Genomic DNA, 26,031 nt, shown 5'->3' with positions numbered 1-26,031 from the left:
AGCAGATCATTACATGAAGGAACCTTTTAAATACAAGCGCGTCCATGCTCACAGCTGTACACACGGGGACTCACACACACAAACTACACCCTTTTTGGCTCCTACCTCAAAGCACACTGTGCGCTGTCGATCTTACGTGCTGCACAATAATGTTTAATATTTAGTATTTACTGTTATATTCACATAGATAATCGTGATGTTGTTTATTATGTTGCTCTTGTTTTTTTCTTCTGCTTGTTCTCTTTTTTTTTCTTTTTCAATAGGTGATCCAGATATTTGTATTTTTTGTCTGCTTATTTTGTTGGTTTTTGTTTTTTGCCCTTTATCCCCGTCCCTCTTCCCTGCTGTTTTTCTTTCCCTTTCTTTCTCCCCTTTCTTTTCCCCAGTGAAGTCTGTCTCGTATTTAACAAGTGAAAATAAAATAAAATAAATAATAAAACGTGAATCAAATAGACCATTATGGCAAGGCTGGGATGGTCCATTTGGTAAAGTAAATCCGTTGGGCATCTTTCTTCACCTTTAGACAATAATTCTGATGGCAAAAGAGCCAAACAGGACAGGCGAAAAAAAAACAAACTGTCACATAATCACTGTGACAGTGATTATGATAACTAAAGGTCACTGTCACAAGGAAACACAATTATGTTTCTCAATAATTTGCTTGCACAATCAACTATAATGTGAGAGCAGTTTCAGCTTGAAACCGAGCTGCTCTTGGGCTTACCTAAGCCTAGTCAGAGTTCAGAAAAATCAAATCTAAAAAGCAAACTGGAACCCGAAAAATGACTTAACAGTCACAAGTGGACTGTGGATCGTCACACTATTCACATACACCCACGCACTGTGCCCCTTAAGAAATGTCACAGTGAATATAATCATATGTCTCAGATTCTAAATTAAACTAATTAGAATTCACACCTATAGACAGACTAGTCAACTCAATAACCACATATTCCAACTGCAATACTAATTAGTAGCATTATGTTTCACTTCATGCGCTGCCACAAATGTAGCTACAATGCTTTGGTCAGTTTGGCAGCCGCTGATTAATGAATGCTATTACATTACATTTAATATCATTTGCAATGCACGTGACAGACAGGATACAGCCAGAATTAAGATTACTGATAAAGTGTCCCGATGTCCTGGAAACCTGGTGTATTGCAAAACGTTTTAAACAGTGCCAAATCAGAAAATTAAAGCATGCCTGTGTATTTACCACGTGTTCTGTTTGGGGCACATTTGGGGCAATGAATGAACAGCGGGTATTACATATAAAGTAAGTTCTGTATTTTCACTTGTGTGCTACATCACTCAGAACAACAAATTCATTCACTGCTGTGAAAGCCCTGTATAGTTAATCATAATACAGACATACCTTCCATTCAAATAACAGACTGCCTGTTTGCATTTGGAAAAGTAGGCTGACTTCGTGGTGTGGACAGGGAAACTTTTTTCTTTTTTCCAGGACTAGAAGAAATTGTTAAGGTAATTCAAAATTAAAGGAAAAAGCTGCATGTCACAATAACCCTAAGTAGGCTACTGGACTGTTTGCACATATACAATCAGCAGACTCAGTTTCACTTGTGCTTTAGTGACAGTCTTTTTCTTTTTTTACTCAAGAAGAAGGGAGTAAAATTTGCTTATCACCGCATAAGGCCAATGACAAACTTACTGTCAAAAAAAAACCAAAAAAAAAAAAAAAACCTCGTGATGGTGCTCTTGTAAAGCCGTTAATTTCTCCCAGGTGTAACATTTCTTATTCTCTGTCTTTAATTATTCATAATAATTATTCATAATTAAATAATTAATTATTTAATTATTAGCGAGACCCTCTGAGCGCAGGGATCAGACAAGCCCTTATTCTGTGTGATGCTTAGCCCTCGGGTATACCCAGTGTTGGGACTAACGCGTTACTTAATAACGCGTTAGTCCCAACACTGGGTATAACAAGTGCTTACTGTAAAGTTAACATATATCTCAAACTCAGGTTTGAGATTCAGGTTCACAGCAGAAGAATTAATAACAGTGGTGCTTCGGAACCGTGACTAGAGAAAGCAAGTTACTGCTTCACTCAGATATTTTGGATATGCAAAAAATTACTTGGCTCACACACTTTATGGGCTTTTAATGGAATGAAAACCTGGAAGGAGAGGGCAAACCAAGTCATTAACGTTTTGCACATTTTCATGGCCCACGAGTGCAAGTGGCTTTCAGTATTCCAGTTATTGGTGTGAAAGACTTCCCAGATACAGTAGTTACCCTATCTATAAACATATGGCAGGCTAAAGAGACGCATAAACTAGACTCATCCATAGATAGATGGATTTAGTCAGTTTTAACTTTAAACAAATGATTCCATTTATCTTGTCATACTTATTACAAAGCATGTTTTATATTCAATATAATAATGGAGGAGGGTTAAATTATTTCAAAACTGCACTCGAGTTTAGACCTTGAGCAACAGCGTAGTAGATTCTTGTGGGATTCCCGCAGATGTCTTGAACGCATCACGATGGGCCGGGCACTGGAGGCTCTCCCTCCTCCCTCGGCTCTTTAGCTGTTTCAGCCGCCTTCAATCTCGTTCTGGGCAGCGGCTCGTTTTGCGAGAGGGAGGGGAAACTGCCCGTCTGTCACTGGGAAATCCTGATCGCTACCCTCGGTCTCAGTTAGCGGGGAGTGAGCTGTGATAGAGGCGCGCAGGTCTTCAGAAAGGATTAAATTCAACTGAATGAAGCGCACACGAAGTTCTTCGGCAGCGACGTAAGAACCCTTTCTCGTTATTACTAAAGCCGTGTCCGATCGTGTTTCTGCCTGTGACCTTTCACGCTCCTGTGCGGTCCTCTATTTTTCCACACAGAAGTGAGGAATAACTGCTGAGTTAACTCGCCCACTTCTGACAAACTGACAGCTTTAACGTTTTTTAGTGGCATGTGTTTCCCCCTCCGTCATTTCTGTACCTGCCGCCTGATAATAAATGCCTTTTATTACTTTTCTCTTAGATTGTGATTTCTGGGCATCATCTCTAACTTTTCTCTTAGTTTCTCTTAATTTCTCACTTTTTTTCACTTGAACTTTTTATGATATGCTTGTTCCAGAGCACATTTTTCTGTAAAGTGTCTAAGAATGGAATAGCCAAACTTTTTAAACTTGTTGTGATGCAGCTTGGCAGAAACCATGTTCCTGCTTTTGTGGCTGCTGATGGGAAGGAGGGGAGGAAACAAGCCCCTGCGCGCCTCTGTGCAAAGCAGCTTCAGTCAGGGTGTGAGTCAGACATGGATGAATAGCTGGCGAGGTGGAGTCCCTGGAGGACACGGATAGGAGTCCTGCAAGTGGAAAATAGTTTCAGATGCTCGTCTTGATCTAAATTGTTTCCAAAGAAGGGGGGGGGGGGGGCAACAGTGCTCAGAGTAGGAAGAAGGGCATGAATAACAGCCCTGAGTTGCTCAGTTCCACCTGCAGATGATGATGATGATGATGAGTGAGCATCACTTTATTGACAGCTGAGCTTTTTCTCTGCTGCACATGTTTGGTTGCACGCTGGGCAAAGGTAGGATTATTTGAACACATTCACGTCTTTTTCCGACGCCGTGGGTGTGTATTTATGCACGATTTATTTATCCTGTTTTAAGATGGTGCAACAGCTGATCACATGGAATTCATTACTTTATTGTTTTTGGAAGAATCTTTTTGTGATTTTGAGATTTTGATTGGTTCTTGGTAGGCCTGCGTACTTTAACGAATCAGTACACTGTGATATGGTAGAGGAGTTTGTTTACACCGTGACTGCGATCCTATTAACATCTGTGATTAATCTGAAGTCTTTGTAGGAGGTGTTGCAAATCAGCGAGAATCGTGTCAGTGTTGAATTCTTCTGTGCGACGGAGTGTGATGCAGGTATTAAATGCATGGCACATTCCTATTTCACTATTTTGTCCATAGAAGTTTCTCAACATATGTTAACATCCTGGCTCCAAATTCCACATGCTGTAACATGGATGCAAGCAGGGAATCCTTGTTTTCCATCTCACATGCAAATGACTGTGGGTGAGAAATCTGTCTCTACAACATTTAAGCCTTCAAGTGTTTCATGACCCTGCCATGAGCACTGTTTTTATAATAACTGAGATACACTATATGCAGTCTTACTCCCACCATAGCTTTTGTGAACTGAGTTACCTTTTTCCCTGTAAGTTAAGAAAATAAAAAATTGCTAAAAAAAAAAAGGAAATGCACAGCATAAGTTGTTGGATTGGATTAACATTAAAAATTTTGGAGTTTTTTGGGGGAAATTTTAGTTAAATACAGTAATATCGTCATAAAGGATTCCTGTTAGGTTAACGTGAAACTGAAACCTTTGTGATGATTCTTTCAGTAATTATACTGAAGTGATAACAATGCTTTGCATAACAGACTTTCCCCAAAGCTGTTCCAAGAATCACATGAAGGTGATGGCAGGTGTATACGTGCCTTTAAATAGATGAGATGCTTCCTCTACTGATGTTTCTGCTTTACATGAATTCATTGAATCCTTTATGGTCTGTTTCCACCAGATAACAAACCTGTCGGCCAGTTTGCTCTTATTTTCAGTGGATCCTTACAAATTTGGCCACAGATTGGCTTGCTAATGATTGGTGTATTAGAATAGAATAGAATTCAACTTTATTGTCATTGCACATGTCACAAGTACAAGGCAACGAAATGCAGTTTGCATCCATCCAGAAGTGCTGGATGTATTGTACAGAAGTGCTGTAAGTATTACACTCAGACCAAACGCACAGTGCCTGCTGTGCATCTGTGGTGTTGTTTTTCACCAGGACGCTGTGTGTCTGGGGTTGGTGTATCACTGAATTAAAAGATTGTATTCATTTACTGCCTCGCTGCTCTTGTTTGGCACAGAAACAAGCAGAAGTGGAAAGCTTCACGATGATGGTCGATGGAAAAAAAATAAACAGAAAACATCTGAATTTGATTATATTTCTGTTAGAGAGAAAAGAAAGCAAATTGCCTATTTTTATCTAACATCTATATTCACGACGTCTAGTGAACAGTTACATGGGCAAAATACAGAAAAGATCTCCCTGTAATATTCATTCCTCCTGCCTGGTGTGTTTCATGAATGAAAAGCAGTTGAGTGTGAGGCGGGAGAGAGGGAGGTGCTCATATCAGCGAGAGACCTTTTTTTTTTTTTAATAGAAAAATTGCATTTAGAATCTCCTTGGCTCTGCCTTTTGCAAAGACTTTTAATTGTCACTATTTATTCAGGTCACGACAAAGTCCTGACTCACAGTCCCTTTGGAGATCCAAGCACCTTAAACAGCTGTGTCTCTTTTTTCTGTCCTCAGTGAGATTCACCACAGCCAAAGCCTATGTGGTCCATGCTCTCGTGATGACCGCTACAATGTAAGTATTACTGTCTGTTCTCTAATCTTCTGTTCGTGGGGTGTTGAAAAGAGCTCGCTGCATATGCAGAAGTAGCAACACTAGTTTTTGATTTTGTATCCACAAACTTGTAGTCTGACGATCTCAAACATAAGACCCGGGGGCAAGAATTTGGCCACTGGACAGCTTTGAAAAATGTGAAGAAGAGAAAGAATTTTGGACAGTCTTATAATTTTTATTGCTTTTCCTACTAATAAAAAAATGACTCCCATGAACATTCATACTACACCAAAGTAATTAAGTAATAGAAAACAATTAAATGACATAAAACTTCTACTGTGGAAGATTTCAGCTTTATTCAGTGGGTCCAAAGTGGAGAAAAAAGCTACCAGAACATTTCTGTAATTTTACACGTTTATTTCTTACAATTTAAGTCCAAAGAACAATACTTATAGATTAACTACAGTATGTAGAAAAACAGAGAAATTCTCTTATAATTGCATTAAAAAAACCTTCTAAGATCTTTGGAGGATTAAATGTGCTGTTAAACTTCTTTTCTCTGACAGAAATTTGAGTTTCACTGGTCCTGCGTTTCACTGGTCCAAATGAGTCAGAGATCCCTTTTTGCACAGTAAAAATTTCGTACCTCACAGACAGACATAAACATTGGCTTATTTTTTTAAATTATGTGTTTATTTGCCTTCTGAAAGCTTTGTGAGATGAACACTTTAGAAACTGTATGAGTTTTTCAGAGACTCCATGAGAAAGTGTCTTGTTGGAGCAGCTCATGGTTACATATGTTGCAACTTGGAGCAAGTTAAAGTAAATGTGAGCTACCTTCAACCTGTCCTCAGGCACCAACCTCTTGGCACTTAAATGGTATTAAGCGGTTGTGAACTGTCATTGTCTTGTGTTGTAACAGCCCAGGTTTTTATGTCAGATGATTACGTCTGCAGAGAAGTCGGTCCAGTTCTTCCAGTGCCCTTCCTGCAGAAAACTGGAATGCATTCCTTCTACTCCCACTGCTTTCCCATATCTGTTCTTGAAAAACCTTTTTAGATTGAGTGATAGTAATCAATCAGTGACTCATAAAACACTGAGTTTTGCACAACCTTACTTTGTTTTCATGCTAAATGAAAATCTATCCTTCAGCATTTTCTTTTTTCTCTCCATCGCTCCATCTTCCTATTTCTTATTCCTGCTTTGTTTCCCTACAGGGTTCAGTCTGTAATGCTGACAGGCCTTGTGTCTGTGTTCCTGGTCTCCTACGGTGAGTTCCACCTCCAGCACATCATCTTTGACCTCCCAGCTTGTAAGCTTAACCTCTTCTAGCCTTTAAATAGTTTTTCTCCTTTAAATAAACAGTGCTTCTCACGTGTGGTGTGCGTAGAACAAAAAAAGTTAACTTTTTTTAGTTTACTGAAAGATTAATTTAAGAAAGTGTTTATTTTAGAGAAAGTATATGCTCCAAACACTTCAAAGACACACACGTCACCACGTGTCTTTTATCAATCTCGCACACTAAATTTGTACACCATCCGTGGATGTGTTTCTACTTAAGATGCACATCCACATCAGTAAGAGGCTGTAAAAATTGATTTTTTGAGATTTTGGCATAAAGATTTTGGTCTTTTAAAGACGCTACACATATAACGGCATATTTACACCATTGAGCCCTGCTCTCAAAAACTGATATAGATGCAACACTGTCTGTGAAGCTGGATTTAGAAAAATAAGTGCTTAAAGTTAAAGTTTTAGCTTGTTTAATGCCATCTTCTCTCATTACGAACGTGAGGCAATGTGGTTGGTTGGTTGGTTGCAGCTAATAGACTTACATTAGCTTATGTTAGGTAACTACTGACTTTGTCGCTATATTTAGCGAGTTTTCAGACCCCCTTAGCGACTTTTCTTCTAAAAACCGACTAGCGACAAATCTTGCGACTTTTTCTGGTGTTATTGGAGACTTATTTATGACGACTTTTTGACGTGAAAGTGCAGGTTGCTCTTAAGACACCTATGCGTCCAAACAGCAAATGAAACGCGCACGAGCAAAGCCGCCGCTCCCGCACTAACTGTAACGCAGTCAATTCTTCTTTTACTGTTATGCTGTTTTGTGGATCACAAGGTTTAAAATTACTTATAACACACACACACACACACACACACACACACACACACACACACACACACACACACACACACACACACACACAAAGTAACTCCACCAGAGTGCCTATTCCGGGTCACTTTTGCACAGGTCCAAGCCCGGATAAAGGAGCACGGTTGGAATTGTGACATTAAAAAACAATAATTGCTAAAATAAATTTAATTTGTAGTTCTAAATAAATTCTAAATGCATTTAACACATGCTTTACTCACTTTATGTCTCGTTCCACGTTGTTATTTCTCTCTTCAACAACTTAGGTTACAATTATATTAGCATGACCAATTATGCAAATTAGGCGATGACATCATTTAGCGACTTCTAGCAACTTTTAGGACACCCAATAGCGATTTTCCTTACTTAGGAGTTGGCAACACTGATCTGTTGTTTGGCTAGCTACACTCAGACGGGAAAGTCCACCTGTTAGCTAATGTTTGTCAGTTTTTGAGAGCAGGGCTCAATGGTGTAAATTAGCCTTTATATATGTAGCGTTTCATGTCCTCTTTAAATCAAGATGTAATTAATTTTCTATAGACATAATGTCTGGGATGCTCACATGAATGGCAGAGTTGGTTATGTAGCCTCTTACACAGAGGTCCAGTTTTATCTTTATGTAATCTGATCAAATTAATACGTGTGAAGAATGGCCAAGCAAGAAGTGTGGAAGAATTATTTATGTATACAGTGCTTTTCATAAACACGAGTACAAGTAGCACACAAATCAAAAGAATAAAATCTGTCGGTCATATTTATCAGTAAACAGAATTGTCTTTAGCAGACTTACTTGAGTCTTATCTGAGGCGCTATTATTTTTATCTTTTCAATTATTGCTCGTAATTTCTGCTTATGTCAGTTTTGAGTAAATCCCTATTTATTGCATTACGCTTACTCTTTCTTTCTAAGAAAGGCTTCTTGCTTCTCTCTCCTTTCGCCTTTGTCACTGAGACACAAACACAGACTGTCATCACATTCGGCAGATGTTCAGCATCCAACTTCCATGAAAGAGCCGTTGCTATTGCACAACATTTTAGGGAACAGAAACAGTCAAAAGAAGCAAATGTTCCAGATAGCTTTGACCTTAAGTAGGCTGTCACTTTAATGAGATATAAAATAAAACATATTTTGCCTTTAAATTAAAAAAAAAGTAAAAATTGTAATACACAGTAAAGGTCTTGTTAAAAATCTGCTCGTGTGTCATCCCCACTTAATTTTATTGCCTCCCTGTGAGCAGGTGCTCAGAGTTTGAAGCCCGAGGATGGAGCCTCTCTGCGTTCAGGTGCCGGGGACCTCCCGTGGCAAGATGAGCTGTGCTGTGAGTCACCTTCAGCCCACCTTGGTGTGGAGGGAGGCAGCGCAAATTCACCAGAAGCAAACCTCTCCCAATCAAATCTCCCACACAGTCCCGGCTGCACTTTTAAGAGCTCGAGAATTGATTCACATCATCCCCGATCCTCTGGCGGTAAGAGTTTAGCGCCAACATGTTTCATAACACATACATTAGGCCTTAATACAAAGTGTCTGTCATTGTTGTGTGTAGATACTCATCTGTGTGATCACTGAATCACGTCCAGGTCCAAACGGGTCTACTCAAAACGTGAATGAGATCATTTCATTTCTGTACGTTGACATACTGAAATCTAAATTATGGTCGTCAGGTTTTTGCAAAACCTCTAAAAAGTGTATTTTTTTATTTTGCGTTGATGCAGAAATTAACATCTGATGAAAAACTATTGTGTACTTATGTTGCTCCCACTTTCCTGTCAGTGTGGCTGATGAATCAGTGTTCATAAGGTTTATCTCACTAGGATTTCGTGTGTTTTTATTCTTTTTTTTTGCAAGGAGAAAAAATACTCAGCACATAGGATTCATAATTATAAAATCCCCTCTCTGTGTTGTATGGATCTGAAAGTACACGGGGAATGGTGCAGAGAATTTGTTTATTTGCACTGATCTATTAGGTGCTGTGTTGTGTAAGGGCTTCCAGCTTTATGTGAATTTTAAATCTCGAGATTCTTTATGATGCCTAACAATCAGGAGTGATTCACCTTCTGTAAAACACTGGAGCTAGACGAGATCAGGTAGGTGGTTTGATCCCTGGCACCTGTCAAAGTGTCCTTGGGCAGGATATACACTCCCAAAACGAACCCTTATTTACACTGGTAAAAAAACAGAAAAACAACTGTGTATGATAAGAAGAGCGTGCTGTTTTAACGGATTAATGTAGCATAAAGTGCAAAGTAGGTGTCGAAAATTAAGAATTGGGTGCATTTTATTTACAGACACAAACAGCACGCACTTATGCCTCTTTCATTCATGTTTTTCCACTGCTTTCAGCAGCCAGACGTTTCCCACAGTGATGGGAAACTGATAAAACCGATCATTTGCCTATATATGTAAAGCCTGTACGTGCAGTAAATAGATTTGATGGTCTGTTCTATTTCTGATTGTGGCATGAAAGCTAACTGTATTTCAGAACTTTTACTTGAGCAAAGAGCCCAAGGTTGTTCATGCAGCTAAGGATTTCAGTGCTAGAGAGGGTTTGTTCCTTTTTACCAGGCTGGAGGAGGCCTCTCCCCAGACTGCCACTCAGTCTCAGGCTTCTTCTAAGAATATTAAACCAGGCTGTTTTCTTAGAAGCCTTCATTTGGAGGTCTGCCAACAGTCTCCTAACATGCAAATGTAATTTCGTTTCAGGCACCTGTTTGGACATCCTCTGCAGAATTGATGGAAACTGGCAAAATTTAATCTGCGATCTTCGGTCTCGTGGTCAGCCGTCCGACAGTCTTATGGCAGTCAGCTTACGGCGGCAGTTGTGAGTGTGAAGCGGCTCTCGTTAATGGCTGCGTTTTGCCTGTTGAGTGTGTGTGAATGAGTGATTGTGTGTGCCTTTGTGTGCTTTAGTCTGATTGGCGATGTCTCAACTGCTCACTGGGGGGTTAAGTGTTTATCTTACTGGCTCCAGGCTTGTACTGTGGTAGGCTAATGCGATTAGGTTAGCACTGACCTAACAGGCACTTGAGAATTTTACTCAATGGTTTCCCCCTCAAGTCTGATTTATTAGCTGTTTTGACATTTTTTTGAGCACTTAAAGTACTTTTTCTCCAAGTCAACAAAGATATAAGAAAATGTAACAAAAGATATAACACAACAGTGAATTGAATAGTGAAATGTCACTCAAATGCACCACGCTGAAACATGATAATCTAACATACCAAGAAATGCCAGAACTTTCTGACTGAACTGTTTTACCATCTGTTTACAGATTTCAGCAAGATGGTGACTATCCCGCATCTGAAAATCCCGTTGTTTGTGAGGCGCAGGATTCCTTCATGTGCTCACTCACTCTTGACCCAACAACAAGCTTTGTCGCCATGGTAACTGTCAGCATCTCTGATGCCGTGGCTCCACCAGTTCTGCTCAGAGTTCCTGCCCGACCTGGTGAGAAAGCCATGATTCATAGTGGGAGTCACACTAATTAAAGTAATAATTTCAGCTAATAAGTTTACCTTGTAAGACAGTGACATCCAGGTATTTGGTCATTTTTCTGGTGTTTTATATGTGTGACCACACTGTTTTAAGTGTATTACGGTTACCAATCAAAGAAGCAAGTTCCCAAACAGTCTTCTTTTTTTCCACACATGAAAGGTCCTAAGAATACATTTAGTCTATGTATGACGGTAATGCCGAACCTCTCATTGGTTAATTCTCCATTCTGACGTCCAACCTTAACATGATGGACAGATAAGGAGAAAGACCTTTCTATAGCTGCACCGTGACCGGAATACAGCTAAAAGCGTGTGTGTGCAGCCGAGCTGTGAGATCTCCGCAGTAACAGACAAGCACTTTGCATGCTGAGTTTGTTCAACCAGATCGCTTAGATGAAACGGCACGGAGCAGAAAAGAAACTGAGTAGTAACAGTCAGGCTTTTGCTGTCTTTTCACTGCACCGCTGCAGTTTTATCCTTTTGGTTCATTTAATTGAACTTCAGTGATCTTGAAACCAAACTTGTATTATTCATGTCTTGTAAAAATAGAGCCCCCTTAATGAGGTGTCGATTTTACATTTTCTCAGCCAAAACTCTAGGTTTGAGGCTCTCCATTTGGCGTATATGTATTTACAATGTGTTATATATTGTTTGCATCATGTAAATGGCTAAAGTGGCTGTTGCCTTTTTGTGTTTTCTCTGTATTCTTGGAAAAAGAAAACACTTTGTGGATTCAGTTTATTCAGACTCAACTGAGTTATAAGAAGCACCAGGAACTGGCACTCGAGGCTATTTCCTGTTACCTGCACTGTGTGAACTGTCATTAAGCAATGGTGCTGCAGTTGTTGTCATATTAGGGAGGGCGTAACTGTTTCCTGATCTCGATTTATGTACATGTGCAAATTAGGCTTTGTGATGAGGAGTAGAAGCACTTCATGTTCCTAATGGCGGAGTAGTGTGGGAGCAGAACGATTTGGCTGTTACTCATAATGTTTATTGATCTCTTCTCGCCCCGTGGGCATTTTTGTGGTTTTATGAGACTTAATTATCTCAGGTTGTTTGTGTCATAGTTGAACATGTGAAATGGGGCTTTGTTATCAGGCCTGCTCCACCTGTCTGATGTTTGTCTGGGTCCACGCCGCTGAGAAACCCGCCTGAAACAAGCAGCTTTTTGTACAGTAGTGTACGTTATGTGATTTATAGATTATTAGTAGCATGCTTTGATGACATTTTACTGTTAGACTAAAGTGTAAAGTGAACTTGCCTTTTATGCCTGGTTGAGAAATTAAATTGCATTCAGCTTCATTTATTTCATTTTAATAATTCAGAATTGGAGCTATCATTAGATTTGCATGGCTCTAGTGGCATACTGTCAGAGTGACAGTAAATAACAAACAGTACCAGAAGGAGGCTTTTGGCCTTGTTTTCTTTTTATGGGCCATGAGCTAAATCGGGTTGTCTGGTTGTAACCTGTGATGATGCACTCTGACAGCACTGCAGAGTAGTTTTATGAATTTGTCAGATGTGCTGTATATTGATGGTGTTGTGAAGCTTACGTTGCTGTAATCTTTTTCTCCAGAGAAACCTAGTCCTCCAAGCAACCTGTCACACACTCAGACCATCAAGGCAGAGCTGATCGTGCTCTGGGATGACCCGGCCGACTTTGACGCTGGTCCACTGAGATATGAAGTCCGATACTCCTCTGGCACCACTCACCCGGCCTGGCAGGTAAATACTAACTATTTATACTTAGAAGATTATATAAGAGGTGGAGAGTTCTACTAAGAATTTGCCGTCAATTAACAGGATTTCCTGTTTTTTTTTCTTCATACCTTTGCATGTAAAATGTCAGCTAATATTTGAAGCCTGGTTGTTCACCACAAGTCCCCCAGGTTAATCTACTGAGTGTTTTTGCTTGGATCATATCGGCTTTAAAAAAAAAATCTTGATTCATAGTGATTGTTATAAATCACATATAAATGGTAAAAATAAAATGGCCTGTATTTGTATAGCACTTTTCTAGTCCCTAAGGACCCCAAAGCGCTTTACACAACCTGTCATCCACCCATTCACACACACATTCACACACTGGTGATGGCAGCTACATTGTAGCCACAGCTGCCCTGGGGCGCACTGACAGAGGCGAGGCTGCCGGACACTGGCGCCACCGGGCCCTCTGACCACCACCAGTAGGCAACGGGTGAAGTGCCTTGCCCAAGGACACAACGACTGAGACTGTCCAATGACTTTCCCTCTCTGCTTTGGGCACTCTGCCAAGCTAAGATTTCACAATCTGCTTGAATAACATCAGTGTACTCTTAGGCATGTTTTTTTTCCTGCTTCATTTCACAATTAAAATAGATTCTTCATCAAATGCATCATGCTTCATAACGATAATAATCAGCTGCTGCATGTAGAAACAGTCCAGTTCCAGTTGCAGTTCCAGTTAAGAGGACTCTAAACAAAAGCAGCAGCCATGCTGTGACGATGGATTTGACTTAGTCATCACTCCAAGTGGACAACACCCAGCAGTCTGTGGGTACATGTGTGCATGTTCTTCAGTATTCCTTATCTGTCTCCAGGTGGTGTCTGCGCCTGGAGAGCCCAGAGTGTCTTTGGATCTGAAGCCCAAACTAAACTACACCGTTCAGGTCCGCTGCTCCGGCCCGGAAGAGCCTCCACTGTGGAGTGAATGGAGTGAACCTCACCACATCCGCCTGGATAGTAAGAGCTGCTTCCTCACAGCAGAACCTTAGGAGATGATTCATGGGACCAGCTTCTTATCTCTCTAGAATTGTTTGAAAATCACATATAGTCACTGTATTCATCAGTTGATCCAGTACTCCATTTCATATAAGAACATATAAGAAGGAAGTGTAAGAAGTTAGTAAGTGTAAGATTCATCAGGGAGTAAAGGATAATATAAGTATAAAATGATCTTTTTTTTGCAGTGAGCCTAACATTTTAAACCTGTCCTGGTGGCTGTGGGTCAACTCACATTTCTCTGAGAGGCTCATTCAGATAGGGTCAAGCACTGAGCGCAGTTATGTCCAATCCAAGCTCATTAGACTGAGTCACTGAAAAACTCATATGAGTATTTCATCAGAGGTCATTCTCCAGGTTAATGATCAGCATTAAGAGCTCATAAAAGGGATTATTTACTGTATAGTCTTTTTATTTGATCACCTGTAACAAAAACAAGAAAAACTAAAAATTAAGTTTTAATTTATTAGGCAAAATAACAAACTGAACCTATCAGATATCCTAATCAAATAAAGTTAATAGTGCACTTTACAGTTTTTGGACAGCAACAATAATTATATTTCAACATAAAAAATATTGATTTAGGTAAATACAAGTGTTAACATGGGATTGCTTTGGTAAAAACACTGAGTGTTGGTCTAATAAATCTGTCAAGCACTGTCTGTATCATTAGTGCATGCAAAACATTTTTTAAGTTATTCAACTCAAATCACAACAACAGTTGCATCAAGGTGCTGTATGTTGTAGGTAAAGACTCTACAGTAATATGAATTATGAAACTGAAAGTTGAAAAACAAGAGCAAGAACTGAGACATAACAATTGTTTGCATGAACTAAAATCAGAAGCCTTCATGTCAGCTGATCAGTGACTCATACTAAACTTGGGCTAATTGATTCCAAAAGCTTTACACAGCACAAGTGACGGCGTCTTGTTGTATTGTCACAGCAGACATATTTGTGATGTTTTTCCTAGATAATAGATACTGTTACCCAAAGACTGCCCATGTACTGTGTGTCAGTGGTACAGTAGTGTGTGTCATGGGGTTAAAAGTTTGTGAGACTCAGCAGCTCTGAGTAATCCCGCTAAAACGAGCCACACAGTCGTCCTTGTAAAACAGCAGTAATTTCGATGATGTGAGGTGTCTTGGCTTGAAGGGTGACTCAGAAACTTCTGGCTAAAACGATGCCAGAACAGAAGAACACGCCGCAGACGTCCTGCTGAAGCATTCACAAAAGTTACATTTTGAGTGAGTCAGTGCTCCTCACAGAAGTTTCAGGTGGCTGTGTGACAGGAGTCGGATAGCTCCCCTCTCGTTCTTTTAATGGCAAACTTTGACAAAGTTTTCATAATTCCATAGAAAGGTTTGTTTTTTTCTTTTGTAAAGGTCTACGTGACAACTGTGGGTGAATGAGAATGAGTCATGTGTTTGATTTGTTTGAGGGTCTTTGTTTTTGTCATCTGAGTGACATCCATTTGGCTTTGTGTCTTTTGTAAAAGGCTTTTCAAAGTATAAAAAGTTAAAAATGAGATTTCTTCTTTGAGGCAGTAAACATAACATAAAATGACGTGTTTTTTTTTCTTTCCTGCGTGCAGCGGTGAGCTACATCCCCAAGAAAGTGGTGGCTAGACCCAGGGAGAACGTAACAGTATACTGTGTATTCAACGACCACAGAATGAATGCCAGCATGGCCGTGTGGAAGCTCAACTTCCAACCGCTGCCTCCACCCACCCTGTACCACCCAGTCAACCAGTGGGTAAGAAGTACAAAAAAAACCCCTCTCCCTGCAGAGGTTTTTGTGATACTCGGAACATTTCTGTGGGCCTATTTTTAAAAGAAATACAGCCTCCAGTACAGTAAATATTTTTGTTGACCCAAACCAGGTGAGCAAGATCACATTGCATCCTTCAGAGAATCAAATGTATGACCTCCTGAGGTGTACCGAAGAGTGGAGCATCCCTTACAGCCAGATCTATGTGGAAGGTGAGCTTTGTTGGACCAGTAAAAACAAGTCTAAGTGTTATCCAATGTATTTCTCTTCCCTATTTTATAGCGAAAGTCAGTTTCTTATGTTTTAAAGTTGCTTGAAATCCATGTCCCTTCAGTGTTCATTTGACAAAGCAGAGCGGCGACTTGTGAAAGCACAACAGCGTGAACCAGAATAACCTCAGTGTGCAGGGGCTAGCTCAGGTGATGTGTTTGTGACTGTCACCCAAATTAAATTTGTTTTTCTTTGTGTGTTTCAGGAGCTGACATTGATATAAAGTGTGTAACCAACGGGGACATTGACGCCATGGACTGCAGTTGGACTCACAAACAGCCGGATAAGCTCAGATTTCAATCCAAGTAAAGCACCTTTTCCAATCCAGTTGATATTTCCGGAGTGTTTATGTTTCTTAAAAGATGCTGCATTGCTCATAAAACTTTTGTGTGATGAAAAGCTGGAAGTTACTATACACACACACACACACGCACACGCACACACACACACACACACACACGCACACACACACACACACACACACACACGCACACACACGCACACACACACACACGCACACACACACACACACGCACACGCACACACACACGCACACAGTGTACCAGGACACCAGGTTCACTGAACACACCCTCGACCTGTGTGTTTAGCACTAGAGAAGCAATATCAGGAAGTTTATTTCAACAGTGCACTGTAAGTGTGAGTCGTTAGTATTATACAATACAATAGACTACAATAGTAAGTCTCCTCTCTTTAAAACCAGTGTGGCCTGACACGATTATGCAAGCTCGTTCTAACTGACTTATGTACTGCAGATGTAAGTTGTATTAAAGATGACGAGAACATCTTATTTCATGTTTCAGATCAGATTGTTTTGCTCAGACTTCAACTATTCTAGTTGTCACCAGTTCTTTAGTCTTGGTAAAGTTGTGTTTAATATTTTAATCTTTTTTTTTCCTTGAAGTAACAAATCTATGACATCACATTGGTGCATTACTGGTCCTGGAGAGACAGTCGTTATGATGTGCAAGAACAGCTCATGTGGAGACAAAAAAAAGAACACGACTTCATCTGTGTCTTTTTGTTTTTAATGTCAGGTGGGCCGACCTGCCATGTGACGAGATGGAGGAGAGGGAGAGAGCGGGTGAGAATCTGGGGGAGATGAGTCCTGCCTGCATGGAGGGCAGGCAGAAAACCTGCACCATCCACCCTCTGAGGATGAACTGCTATAAACTCTGGCTGGAGTTGCCATCGCAACTGGGTCCCATCAGGTCCAAACCGGTCTACCTGTCACCTGTAGATCACGGTGAGAAAGAAGGATTCATTTTAATTAAAGAGCTCCAGGCTTATTAGATGTTCTTCAGCAGCACCGTTACTCCAGGTTTACCACAAAGAAACCGAACTTCTGTCTTTCCTGCAGTGAAGCCTCACGCACCCGCTAATGTGAAGGCAGTGAGCCACAGCAGTGGGGTCCTGGAGGTGACCTGGCAGGCTCCGCCTTTGCCAGTCGATGGTCTCCAGTGTCAGTTTCAGTACTACTCGCCATCCACCGTGAGCCCCCAGCCAAAGTGGAAGGTGAGCTTATCGCACAGTTTAGCAACCACACGCTGTGACTGAATGCTTGGTGTGGTGGGTTCACAAATCAATGATTCAAAAAAGCCTCTAAAGTTTGGAATGAATGATATTTCTACAATGATATGATACTGGATGATTGTCAGAACTCTACTGCTGTTAGCTTCCTGTGAAACACCCAGAATAAAATATGCCAAATGAAATATTTCTTTAAATGATACAGGATGCTCTAATATAACCTCAGCTTGTGTGTCTCTTATGAGATCAAACTGCAGTCCTCTGACTGAAAAATTCTCCTGGATTTGGACAAACGCTCTCATTTGTGTTCTCATCTCAAAATTTGCTCGAAATACCAAAAATATAAAGAAATCATTTTCTGTCTTTTCATAAAATAAGGAGGCTAGACAAATGTTCGCTCTGTACTGCGCAGAGCGAACATTTTCCATTAGGAATGCGTGTTGTTTCTTTAATGAGCTCCAAAAATGTCCGCAGCTTCAGGATCCTGTGCGGGTTCTGTGGGCAGAGGTCGCCGTGCCAGATATGTGCCGCGTATACGTGGTTCAAGTGCGCTGCAAGCACACCAACGGCACCGGCTACTGGAGCGACTGGAGCGAGTCTGTCTACTCCACTCCGCAAAACAGCAGAGGTAAAACATGTTATCGAAACAGCAGCGGTGGCAGCCTTGACTTCTGATATGAATGTTCGTTTCCAGTCGCATCTGACCATGTGATTTCTACTCTAATGGACATGGCGCACACAAATGCCATCTCCTAGCAGAGAAATACAAAAGTAAAGGCTGCGAGTGGATGTAATGTTTGCTAATTGATCTCCTCAGCTCCTGAACGTGGCCCTGATTTCTGGAGAATACGTCAAGATGATCCACACGGAAACCAGTCTAACATCACGCTGCTGTTTGAGGTACATACATTACAGTATTCAGCTTTTTTTTATTAAGAGTTAGGTGCAGTGATATTCTTCTTGTCTGCAGGTCCCTCTAAAAACACAAAAAGATGCTAAACGAGTATTTTCTCTGTGGCTAAACCTGATTTTTATTTATTTTTATTCCTCTGTGGGGTGAAGCTTACTATTTGATCAAATGCTATAAGAAAACACTTCAATAAACCACACTATTCCCTATTAGGTTATTTATTAGTATCGGGAGAAATCTCTGTGCCTGATTGACTAGGGTGATAATCACTTATTGGATAGCTGTGGTCTTTGGGTATCAGTATCCAGTAATGAGGAAGAAGCCATATGAACATGACCCAGAAATGTTGCTGTCTGCATTGAGGCAAAGTGGAAACTGTTCTGCGGTCAGACAAAAGTCAAATTTAATATATATTGACGTGAAGAAATATAATGCAATCTGGCCCTTGAAGTTACTTTTTCTGTTAGGGAGGATTTGTTTGCTGTTGAGGTCAATGTTAAAATAAGTTCTTTAAAAAGCCAAAAATGATTTCATATGAAGGCAATACGAGCAGAGAGTACAAACATGCTGAGTTTGGCTCTGTTAGTTCAGTGAGATAGTCAAAAACGAATGTGAACACTTACGTCTGCATTTTTATTTTGTTAAATACGAACGTGTCCGGATACAAAGAGAGGACCAATGTGTTTATTTGGTTATTTAATAAAAGGCTTCAGTTCAAATCTGCCTTCGCCTTTGCAGTTTTGTCGTGTTATGCAATATTTGAAATGAAAAAGCAACAACAAACAAACCACTACATTTTCAGAAATATTTGTGGGCGTTTTCTTGTTGGGGTTTTTTGTACTGCTTAAGTGGTCCTCACATGAGATGACAGTGCCAGCAGAGGCCCACAGCTCATTTAAGTTTGAGACCCCTGCTATAGACTGTCAGCAGCTCTATCAGACAGGAACTGGGACATTCCTCTCCCAAAGTCAAGCAGCTGGTCTCCCAGAAGTTCCCAGATATGCATAGTGTTGGTAAAATAACTACACGTGTTAACCATCTTTTGTATGATGCAAAGCTATTCAAGGCCACTATTTAGAATATTCTTATGAATAAAGTTCAGTAGGAACTACTAAGCTTTGGCCATATTGACCCTTGTTTTCAATGCTTAAATGTTCTCAATTTGTTTTGTAGAATTTCCCACCTTCTGGGAATTCCTATTGTGTGGATGGATTTATAGTCCAGCGTCGGTCCTCAAGCGGATCTGTGCTGAGGGAGAAGATCGAGCTGACGTCCTCCTACAGCTTCGAGTGGAACCAGGAGCTCCAGACTGTGACTGTGGAAGCCTACAATAGTTTGGGGACCTCCACAGACAACATAAACATGACACTGGAGAGACAGCCCAAAGGTGAGTGAGTGAGAATATAACAGGACGTGTGACCAGTCACACACTCAGTGAATTTATTCTATTAGGCGATGTTCTTGTCACTCTAGCCTGAGGCTGTTCTTAATCAATCAATCAATAATATCCCTCATCATCCTCATTATATTAGTATTCCAAAAGAAGCTCAGTGTGATCATGCTGGAGGCTGTCAAGTTTTAGATAAAGAATAAAATAAATCACATAAGCCATATATTGATATAATATCTTTAAATCAATCCAGGATTTCATCAAGAGACAGGCAGTTTTAACAATCTCAGGCTTCACGTTCCTCTGAAAATATAAACCTTAGCTGAGATCAAAAGTGTTCTTGAACACTGAAAAATGTACAGGCTCACAAAAGCAAGGGCAAGATTCTTAGCAAACAGTCCATGAACCTTTCATCAGTTCTTACAGATTTATGGACACTCAAACGTGCACAGACACAGGTGCAGATTTACAGGAAAGAAAAGAACAAGGTGGTCAGTGGTGTCCATTCATGGCAAAATACTTACTGGAAACATCATTTTTGCCAGCGCTTTAATAATCACCAAGGCTTGTATGTTGAGATTTTGACAAGCCCAAGATGAACTCATGTTTCTGTATGTGTTTATTTGCCAGTGTGCTTCTGCCCCAGCCTCATAACACATGCTCGAAATATTTGGCCTTAAAGCAGAGGCCACAAACATCCATTTAGTTTAAGACTACATCTAAAATAATTATCTCTGGGAGCTCATAAGAGCCATGATACCGACATCCATTAGTTCTAGTGCAGTGAGTGCTAAGAGTAATCGGAACATAGGAAACAAGGCTGATGTCTAGTGTGTGTGTGTGTGTGTGTGTGTGTGTGTGCGTGCGTGCGCGCGTGTTTGTGTAACATTTTTCTCTTCCTTTAATCATGATTCAGAGAATAACTGTCAGAATAAATTAATTGTCCATAAAGCTGGACTGTTTTCATGATTTGATTATTAGAGAAGAGTTTTATTAGCAGCAACCTGAAGACGAGAGCACAGCAAATTTGTGGTAAATCATTGAGCACCTGACTTAGAAATCTCCTTTGGTGGAGTTCCACACAGAGCAAAAGGACTAACAAGCATCAAGTGGATATGCATTTGTATTTCCACGCCAGTTTTCTTCTGCCCACAAACTTGAATTAAACAGGTTTTACTCGGAAAATTCTTTAAATTTATAAGCGCTTTCACTTTATTCTGGTTGCAGTGAGTTACAGCAGCATAATCAAGCTGGCATAACAAATCTCACACTGAATAAGAACTGTCGAAAACTCTCTAGCAATTAAAAAGTCAAGTCGTGTAGGTTAGGACGACTTAAATTTGCACACAGCAAAAAAGGAAGATCAGTGGTTCCCACATTTCAGCTCCGAGATTATTCCACAAAACACTTTTCCAAAAGGTGGAAAGGCGCTTAATTGAATTGGTCTTTGCTGAAAAAACATACATCTAATTTTAGTTTGCTTGTATGTTTGGTGTAATTGGAAGTGAAATGAATTTTATTTGTTGTTTTTCTTCTTTTTTTGGTGGCTGATTTTTGAAAGCATTGTAAATACATTTCCCTGCAGGAACAATTAAATGACACATCGACCACTTTGAAATTAAGAGACTCTTTTCTGTCAGTTATGCTGTTTCACTTTCCTCTATCATTAAAAAATCTCTGTAAAATATTCAAATTCAAATATTCAGATTCAGATTCTGGGGGTAACTAAAATTGCTTTGGCTCAGTTTTTCACAGCTGTTTGCAAGAGTCTTTTTTTCTTTTAACGTTTAATGTGTAGTGAGATTAGTGCACATTCGTGCTCCTGTCAGCAGCAACTTTAAATAAATAGTCATGATTACACACGTGCACGTGCTAGCATCACTGTCCTGAATGCTCCTTAAGTTGGTAGCTGAAGCTCAGTGAGCGTTATTCAGCCTTCGATGTTGACAGATGAGAGAAAAGAAAAGAAAAGCAAAGAAAAGCCACTGTGAATGTCGAGGTCATCTGACCCTGGATGAATTCAGTTGTTTCTTTCTGCACTGCAGGTCGCTGCGTGCGTTCATTCCACGTGTTGCTTATCAACAGCACATGTGTGTCACTGTCATGGAGCCTGTTGGAGAACAGCTTGGTGCCCCTGTTCATGGTGGTCGAGTGGTTGCCACACAAGCAGCAGGACTCTGGGCCAAGAGCAGAGACGTGGGCCAGACTGCACTACACTGATCACCCCGTCTATCTGAGAGGTAGTACATTCTCTTCTTTGTTAGTTGCACTGTTATTTCAGAGTCTGGTTATGTTAAGGTAAACTAAGCTGTAACAATTTACATTTATCCCATCAGGTGATTTTTTTGCCTCAGAGGAGTACGGCTTTTTCTTGTACCCTGTGTTTGCTGAGGGAGAAGGGGAGCCGATTTACACTTTAGGTATGCTCACTGCGCACGGGTTGTGTCATCTGCAGCACTAAAGGATGACAAAATGCCTCTTGTTGTTCTCGCAGTTAAAGCTCTCATGTGTGTTACAGCCACCAGAGGAGATCCTGAGGCCTACATGATGCTGATGATCATCTCCTTTCTTTTCATCATCCTGTTTGTCACCCTGGTTCTCTCCCAAAACCAGTAAGAGCTATTCCAGAAAAATGTATTTACAAACTGACACAAATGTGTAAGAGGGTAAAGCGATAAAACATTCAGACTTTTTGCAAAAAAACCTCTCTGGCCATTTTTCAGTGATGTGACTCAGGAACAGGAGAGACTGTGACACTAATCTTTAGCGCTCACCAATCAAAAGTCGTCAATTAGTAAATTACATTTGTCTGGACAGGCCTGGATGTACTGTAAACTGTAGCTTGCCTGGTTTGTGGAGATACACAGCCAGAACATGATAATTCTAGGGTTCACCGTTTGATCTTGTAAAACTAACCCTGAATATACACGATTAGTTTTTTTTATCCGAACAGACACCTGTAAGAAATTATATATGATAGTAATTTCTATGGTGCAGTCTAATTAAGGGCACAGAGACACTGACCATGAAAAATTAGTGGTGTGACATTTAACAGGTCACCAGGGTGTAATTACGCTTGATGTTGGCTGATAAAAGGTGGAAAAATTAGAGCCGAGAGAGGAAGGGGAAAGGAGCGTTTAGGCATCAAATGTCTAACATGAATATCTGCTACATTTCCAGGATGAGAAAGATTGTATGGAAGGATGTTCCCAATCCAAGGAAGTGTTCATGGGCTAAAGGAATAGACTTCAAAAAGGTATGAAATGTACACTGTGAATGTCATTGTTGACTCATCCGTTTACTAACCCTAAAATCTTAACATCTAGGTCATACTAGCCCTAAAGAACAACATCATGTGAAAGAAGCTAATTTGCACTGTTTTCAAATAAAAATAGAGAATTTTGATCAGTGTTTCAATCTGCATGCTGGAAAATGACTAAGGTAGCTTAGTGTAAGTCGGAGAAAGTCTGACTCTGACAGATGCTGTTACCTGCCAACACGATCGCTTATTAACATGATCTTATTTTCTTAAAGAGCGAGTGGAACCTCACATATACCTTTTGTTAAATTACAAGTGTTTTACAAGTGTTACAATTACAAGTGATTGTTTTTAACTTTAGATTTTGTGTCAATTAAAAAGAGACCAGAGATATCTCAGCCAAAAAAGAATTATTCAAAAAAGTGCCGCACAAAGGTTGGAGGTTAATCGAGAAAATCACTCTGCAGAGGCACACACATGCAAAGGTGATTTGTGATTAGACACAGGCAGGGACGAGATACAAGCAGAACTAATGAAGATGTGGCAGAAAATCGCAAAGGAGACAAAAACAAAGACAGGAAGTAAATACAAAAAGAGACACATGAGACAGGAAACCATCAAAGTAAACAGGCAGTAGTCAAAAGACACAAAACACTGATAACGGGGACAGGAAACACTTGAAAACAATCATAATAACAGAAAGATAGAGAGAAAAGAAATGAAGGAAATAAAAAAAGACGAGAAAGCAGAAACTAAAAACAATAAAATACCAGGAAAAGGAGCAAGAGCACTGAAATGAATCGATTTAAAAACACTTACCATGCAAGTTCTTCAGTAGTTCCTGTCTATCTTGATAAATAAAGAGGCAGAAGCACGATGACTTTGTAGCTACCTGTGGACAACATGTTTGTCATGCATGTTTGTCGCCATCTGTAGGTTATTAATGCTTGTGAGCGGTTTGCTACCCTCAGGGATCAGTACAGCAAGAAAATATGCATTTAGTCTCTTCTTAACGGTCTTTTCCATCATAAGTGGATTCTCTGCAGTGTTTTCTCGTGGCCATATGCTTCATTATTCATCAGCTCTGAAACTTTCTCCAGGTGGACACCTTTGACTATCTGTTCCGACCTCAGGAAGGTCTGCCGGTCTGGCCGCTGCTCATGCCCTCTGAGAACATCTCCCAGGTCATTATAGTGGACAAAGTTCTGACTACGGCCCTGATCCAAAACCCACTTCCAGACCCTGCAGATGCCTTAGCTGGCTCCCATTCGCCTGGGTTTGACCTGAATGTCGATCAGTTCATGGAGAATGAGACTCTCCCTGTTGAGGGTCCTTCTTCAGCTGTTCTGGATATGTTAACTACTTCAAGCCCAAGAGCAGATGATCTGCAGCCAGCTGATCCCTCAGTGGACCAACATCCAGGTAGCACCGACAACTCTGGGCAGTCTTCAGTCACTTACACCGCTGTTCTGGTCTCCAATCCCGGTCAGGACCAGCAGCCCCCCATTCATCTGCCTTACAAGGATGGTAGTGATAACAGCTCAAGCGATGAGGGAAATTTCTCTGCCAACAACTCTGACATTTCGGGATCTTTTCCCGGTGGCCTCTGGGAGCTGGAAAGCTGTCGTGGTTTGGAGATGGATGACCCGAGGCGCTCCTGCTCGAACAACTCTGTGGAGGAGCTTTCTCAAACATCAGATCAAGAAGACGAGCATGGCGTGAGACGGGAGAAGGACTTGTATTATCTAGGAATGGACTACCCAGCAGAGGATGAGGAGAGTGAGAAAGACGACGAGCAGAGTGAAGACGAAGAAGCCAAAGTGGAGCTGCTTAAAAGTACTCCTTTGAACAGAGGGCACTGTTCCGTGGAGTTGCATCCTTTGCTCAGTCAAGATAACCCGAGCGAGCCCGGGATCCTGCCGTCACCGTCGACGTGTAGCTTCGCCATGCCATACCTGCCTCAGTTCAGAACTGCTACGTGCACAGTGCAACACACACAACTTGAACCCAGCTGTGATTAACGTGTGCACCATTAAATCCATAATGTGACGCATCAGCATTTGCCAAAGCTGATTTGCATCTGTTCCTTTGGGCATAATGAGGTGTGAGGCCAGAAAAAGTAAAAAAAAAAAAAAGAATTACCTCAAGCTTTGTATGATTGCAAGTTGATGTTCATCAATGCTGCTATTGTGTGCTGTTGGAAAAGACATCAGGAGGGCACAAGCCTCAGGAGAAGGCATTTCTTTCTTTCTTTGTTGGGCATTAAAACCCAGATTTTACTGTGTCATACTGCAACTGTGCCGTATCTGTGGCTGATGTTAAAAAAAGTAGAGCTACAGGCAAGGCTGCGCAAGCAGCATACCGGTCTTTGAGAAGAAAGGAAAAAAGAGGTCTTACAATAGGCGTACAACCGATTACGCACAGGTGGTCATACCATACATGCTCAGAATCAAAGGGTGCTCTTTGTGCCTACGTTTGCACTCCCATATTACAGAAAACCATTCTTTTCATTCTCACTACTGATTCCTTTTTGCTACATTCACAGAAAGATTAAAGAGTTTCACAGAGAATGGAAAAAAAAAACAAGGAAGCGAGAGAGAAAAAAGGCTCATCATCTGCATATTTTCAGCTTTCTTGGCACACATTTGAGTGTAAAGTAAAAGCAACGCTTGGATGTTGCTTCAAAGCTATTGGTGTGACTAAATGAGAACAGCTGAAGGTGGTGAATTACTGCAGGCAACGCTTTTGGACACTTCATGTACTGCAGTGTAGCTTTTGTATCAACATCTGCATGGACTATCTCAGCCATCAAACCATCAAGCCTTTTTGCACTTTGTGCTTTAACGTGTTTAAGAGTTTGTTCCAGTATGTGAGAAACGTGGCGTCTATTTTTGTGCTATAGTTTTGCTTGACAACTTAACTGGACAGCTTCTTTATTCTGTAAGAAAATGAAAAAGATTAAAGAAGGAGAATCCTGAGGATGTTTAAATTGAAAAGTAATGAAAATATAAAAATATGATTGACAGAAATTGTTGTTCTAAATGGAGAATGTTGTCTATTTTTCATGGTGAAATAAAGTATTTATTGTAA

General features: G+C 40.6%; 1 protein-coding gene across 2 annotated transcripts; it reads left to right on the top strand.

The window, feature by feature from the left end:
- Positions 1-2,503: 2,503 nt before the first annotated feature.
- On the top strand, positions 2,504-26,031 carry lepr (leptin receptor). Of its 2 annotated transcripts, none has more exons than XM_082511453.1 (21): positions 2,504-2,763; positions 5,346-5,403; positions 6,600-6,652; positions 8,778-9,005; positions 10,241-10,358; positions 10,809-10,984; positions 12,611-12,759; positions 13,614-13,755; positions 15,389-15,549; positions 15,677-15,776; positions 16,040-16,139; positions 16,890-17,098; positions 17,213-17,367; positions 17,857-18,010; positions 18,200-18,282; positions 19,466-19,679; positions 21,728-21,922; positions 22,019-22,102; positions 22,201-22,294; positions 22,863-22,938; positions 24,042-26,031. In XM_082511453.1, exons 2-21 carry the CDS (start codon positions 5,390-5,392, stop codon positions 24,960-24,962), a joined length of 3,426 nt encoding a protein of 1,141 aa, XP_082367579.1. In that variant the 5' UTR covers positions 2,504-2,763; positions 5,346-5,389; the 3' UTR covers positions 24,963-26,031. The 2 variants fall into 2 exon arrangements, with proteins under 2 accessions (XP_082367579.1, XP_082367578.1); XM_082511452.1 differs by lacking the exon at positions 2,504-2,763 and adding an exon at positions 3,412-3,550.

This window comes from Aulonocara stuartgranti, assembly GCF_965226115.1.
Source record: "Aulonocara stuartgranti genome assembly, chromosome: 17".
Classification (NCBI taxonomy): domain Eukaryota; kingdom Metazoa; phylum Chordata; class Actinopteri; order Cichliformes; family Cichlidae; genus Aulonocara; species Aulonocara stuartgranti.
This window is presented reverse-complemented; position numbering and strand designations above follow the sequence as displayed.

What these genes read in the sequence shown, in the direction of transcription:
- lepr (XM_082511452.1), top strand. Translation starts at nt 3,526, where the DNA reads ATGTTTGGTTGCACGCTGGGCAAAG. An exon ending in TGGTTGCACGCTGGGCAAAG is followed by an intron (nt 3,551 to 5,345) that starts GTAGGATTATTT and finishes TTCTGTCCTCAG; the next exon opens with TGAGATTCACCACAGCCAAA. An exon ending in TCACCCCGTCTATCTGAGAG is followed by an intron (nt 21,923 to 22,018) that starts GTAGTACATTCT and finishes TTATCCCATCAG; the next exon opens with GTGATTTTTTTGCCTCAGAG.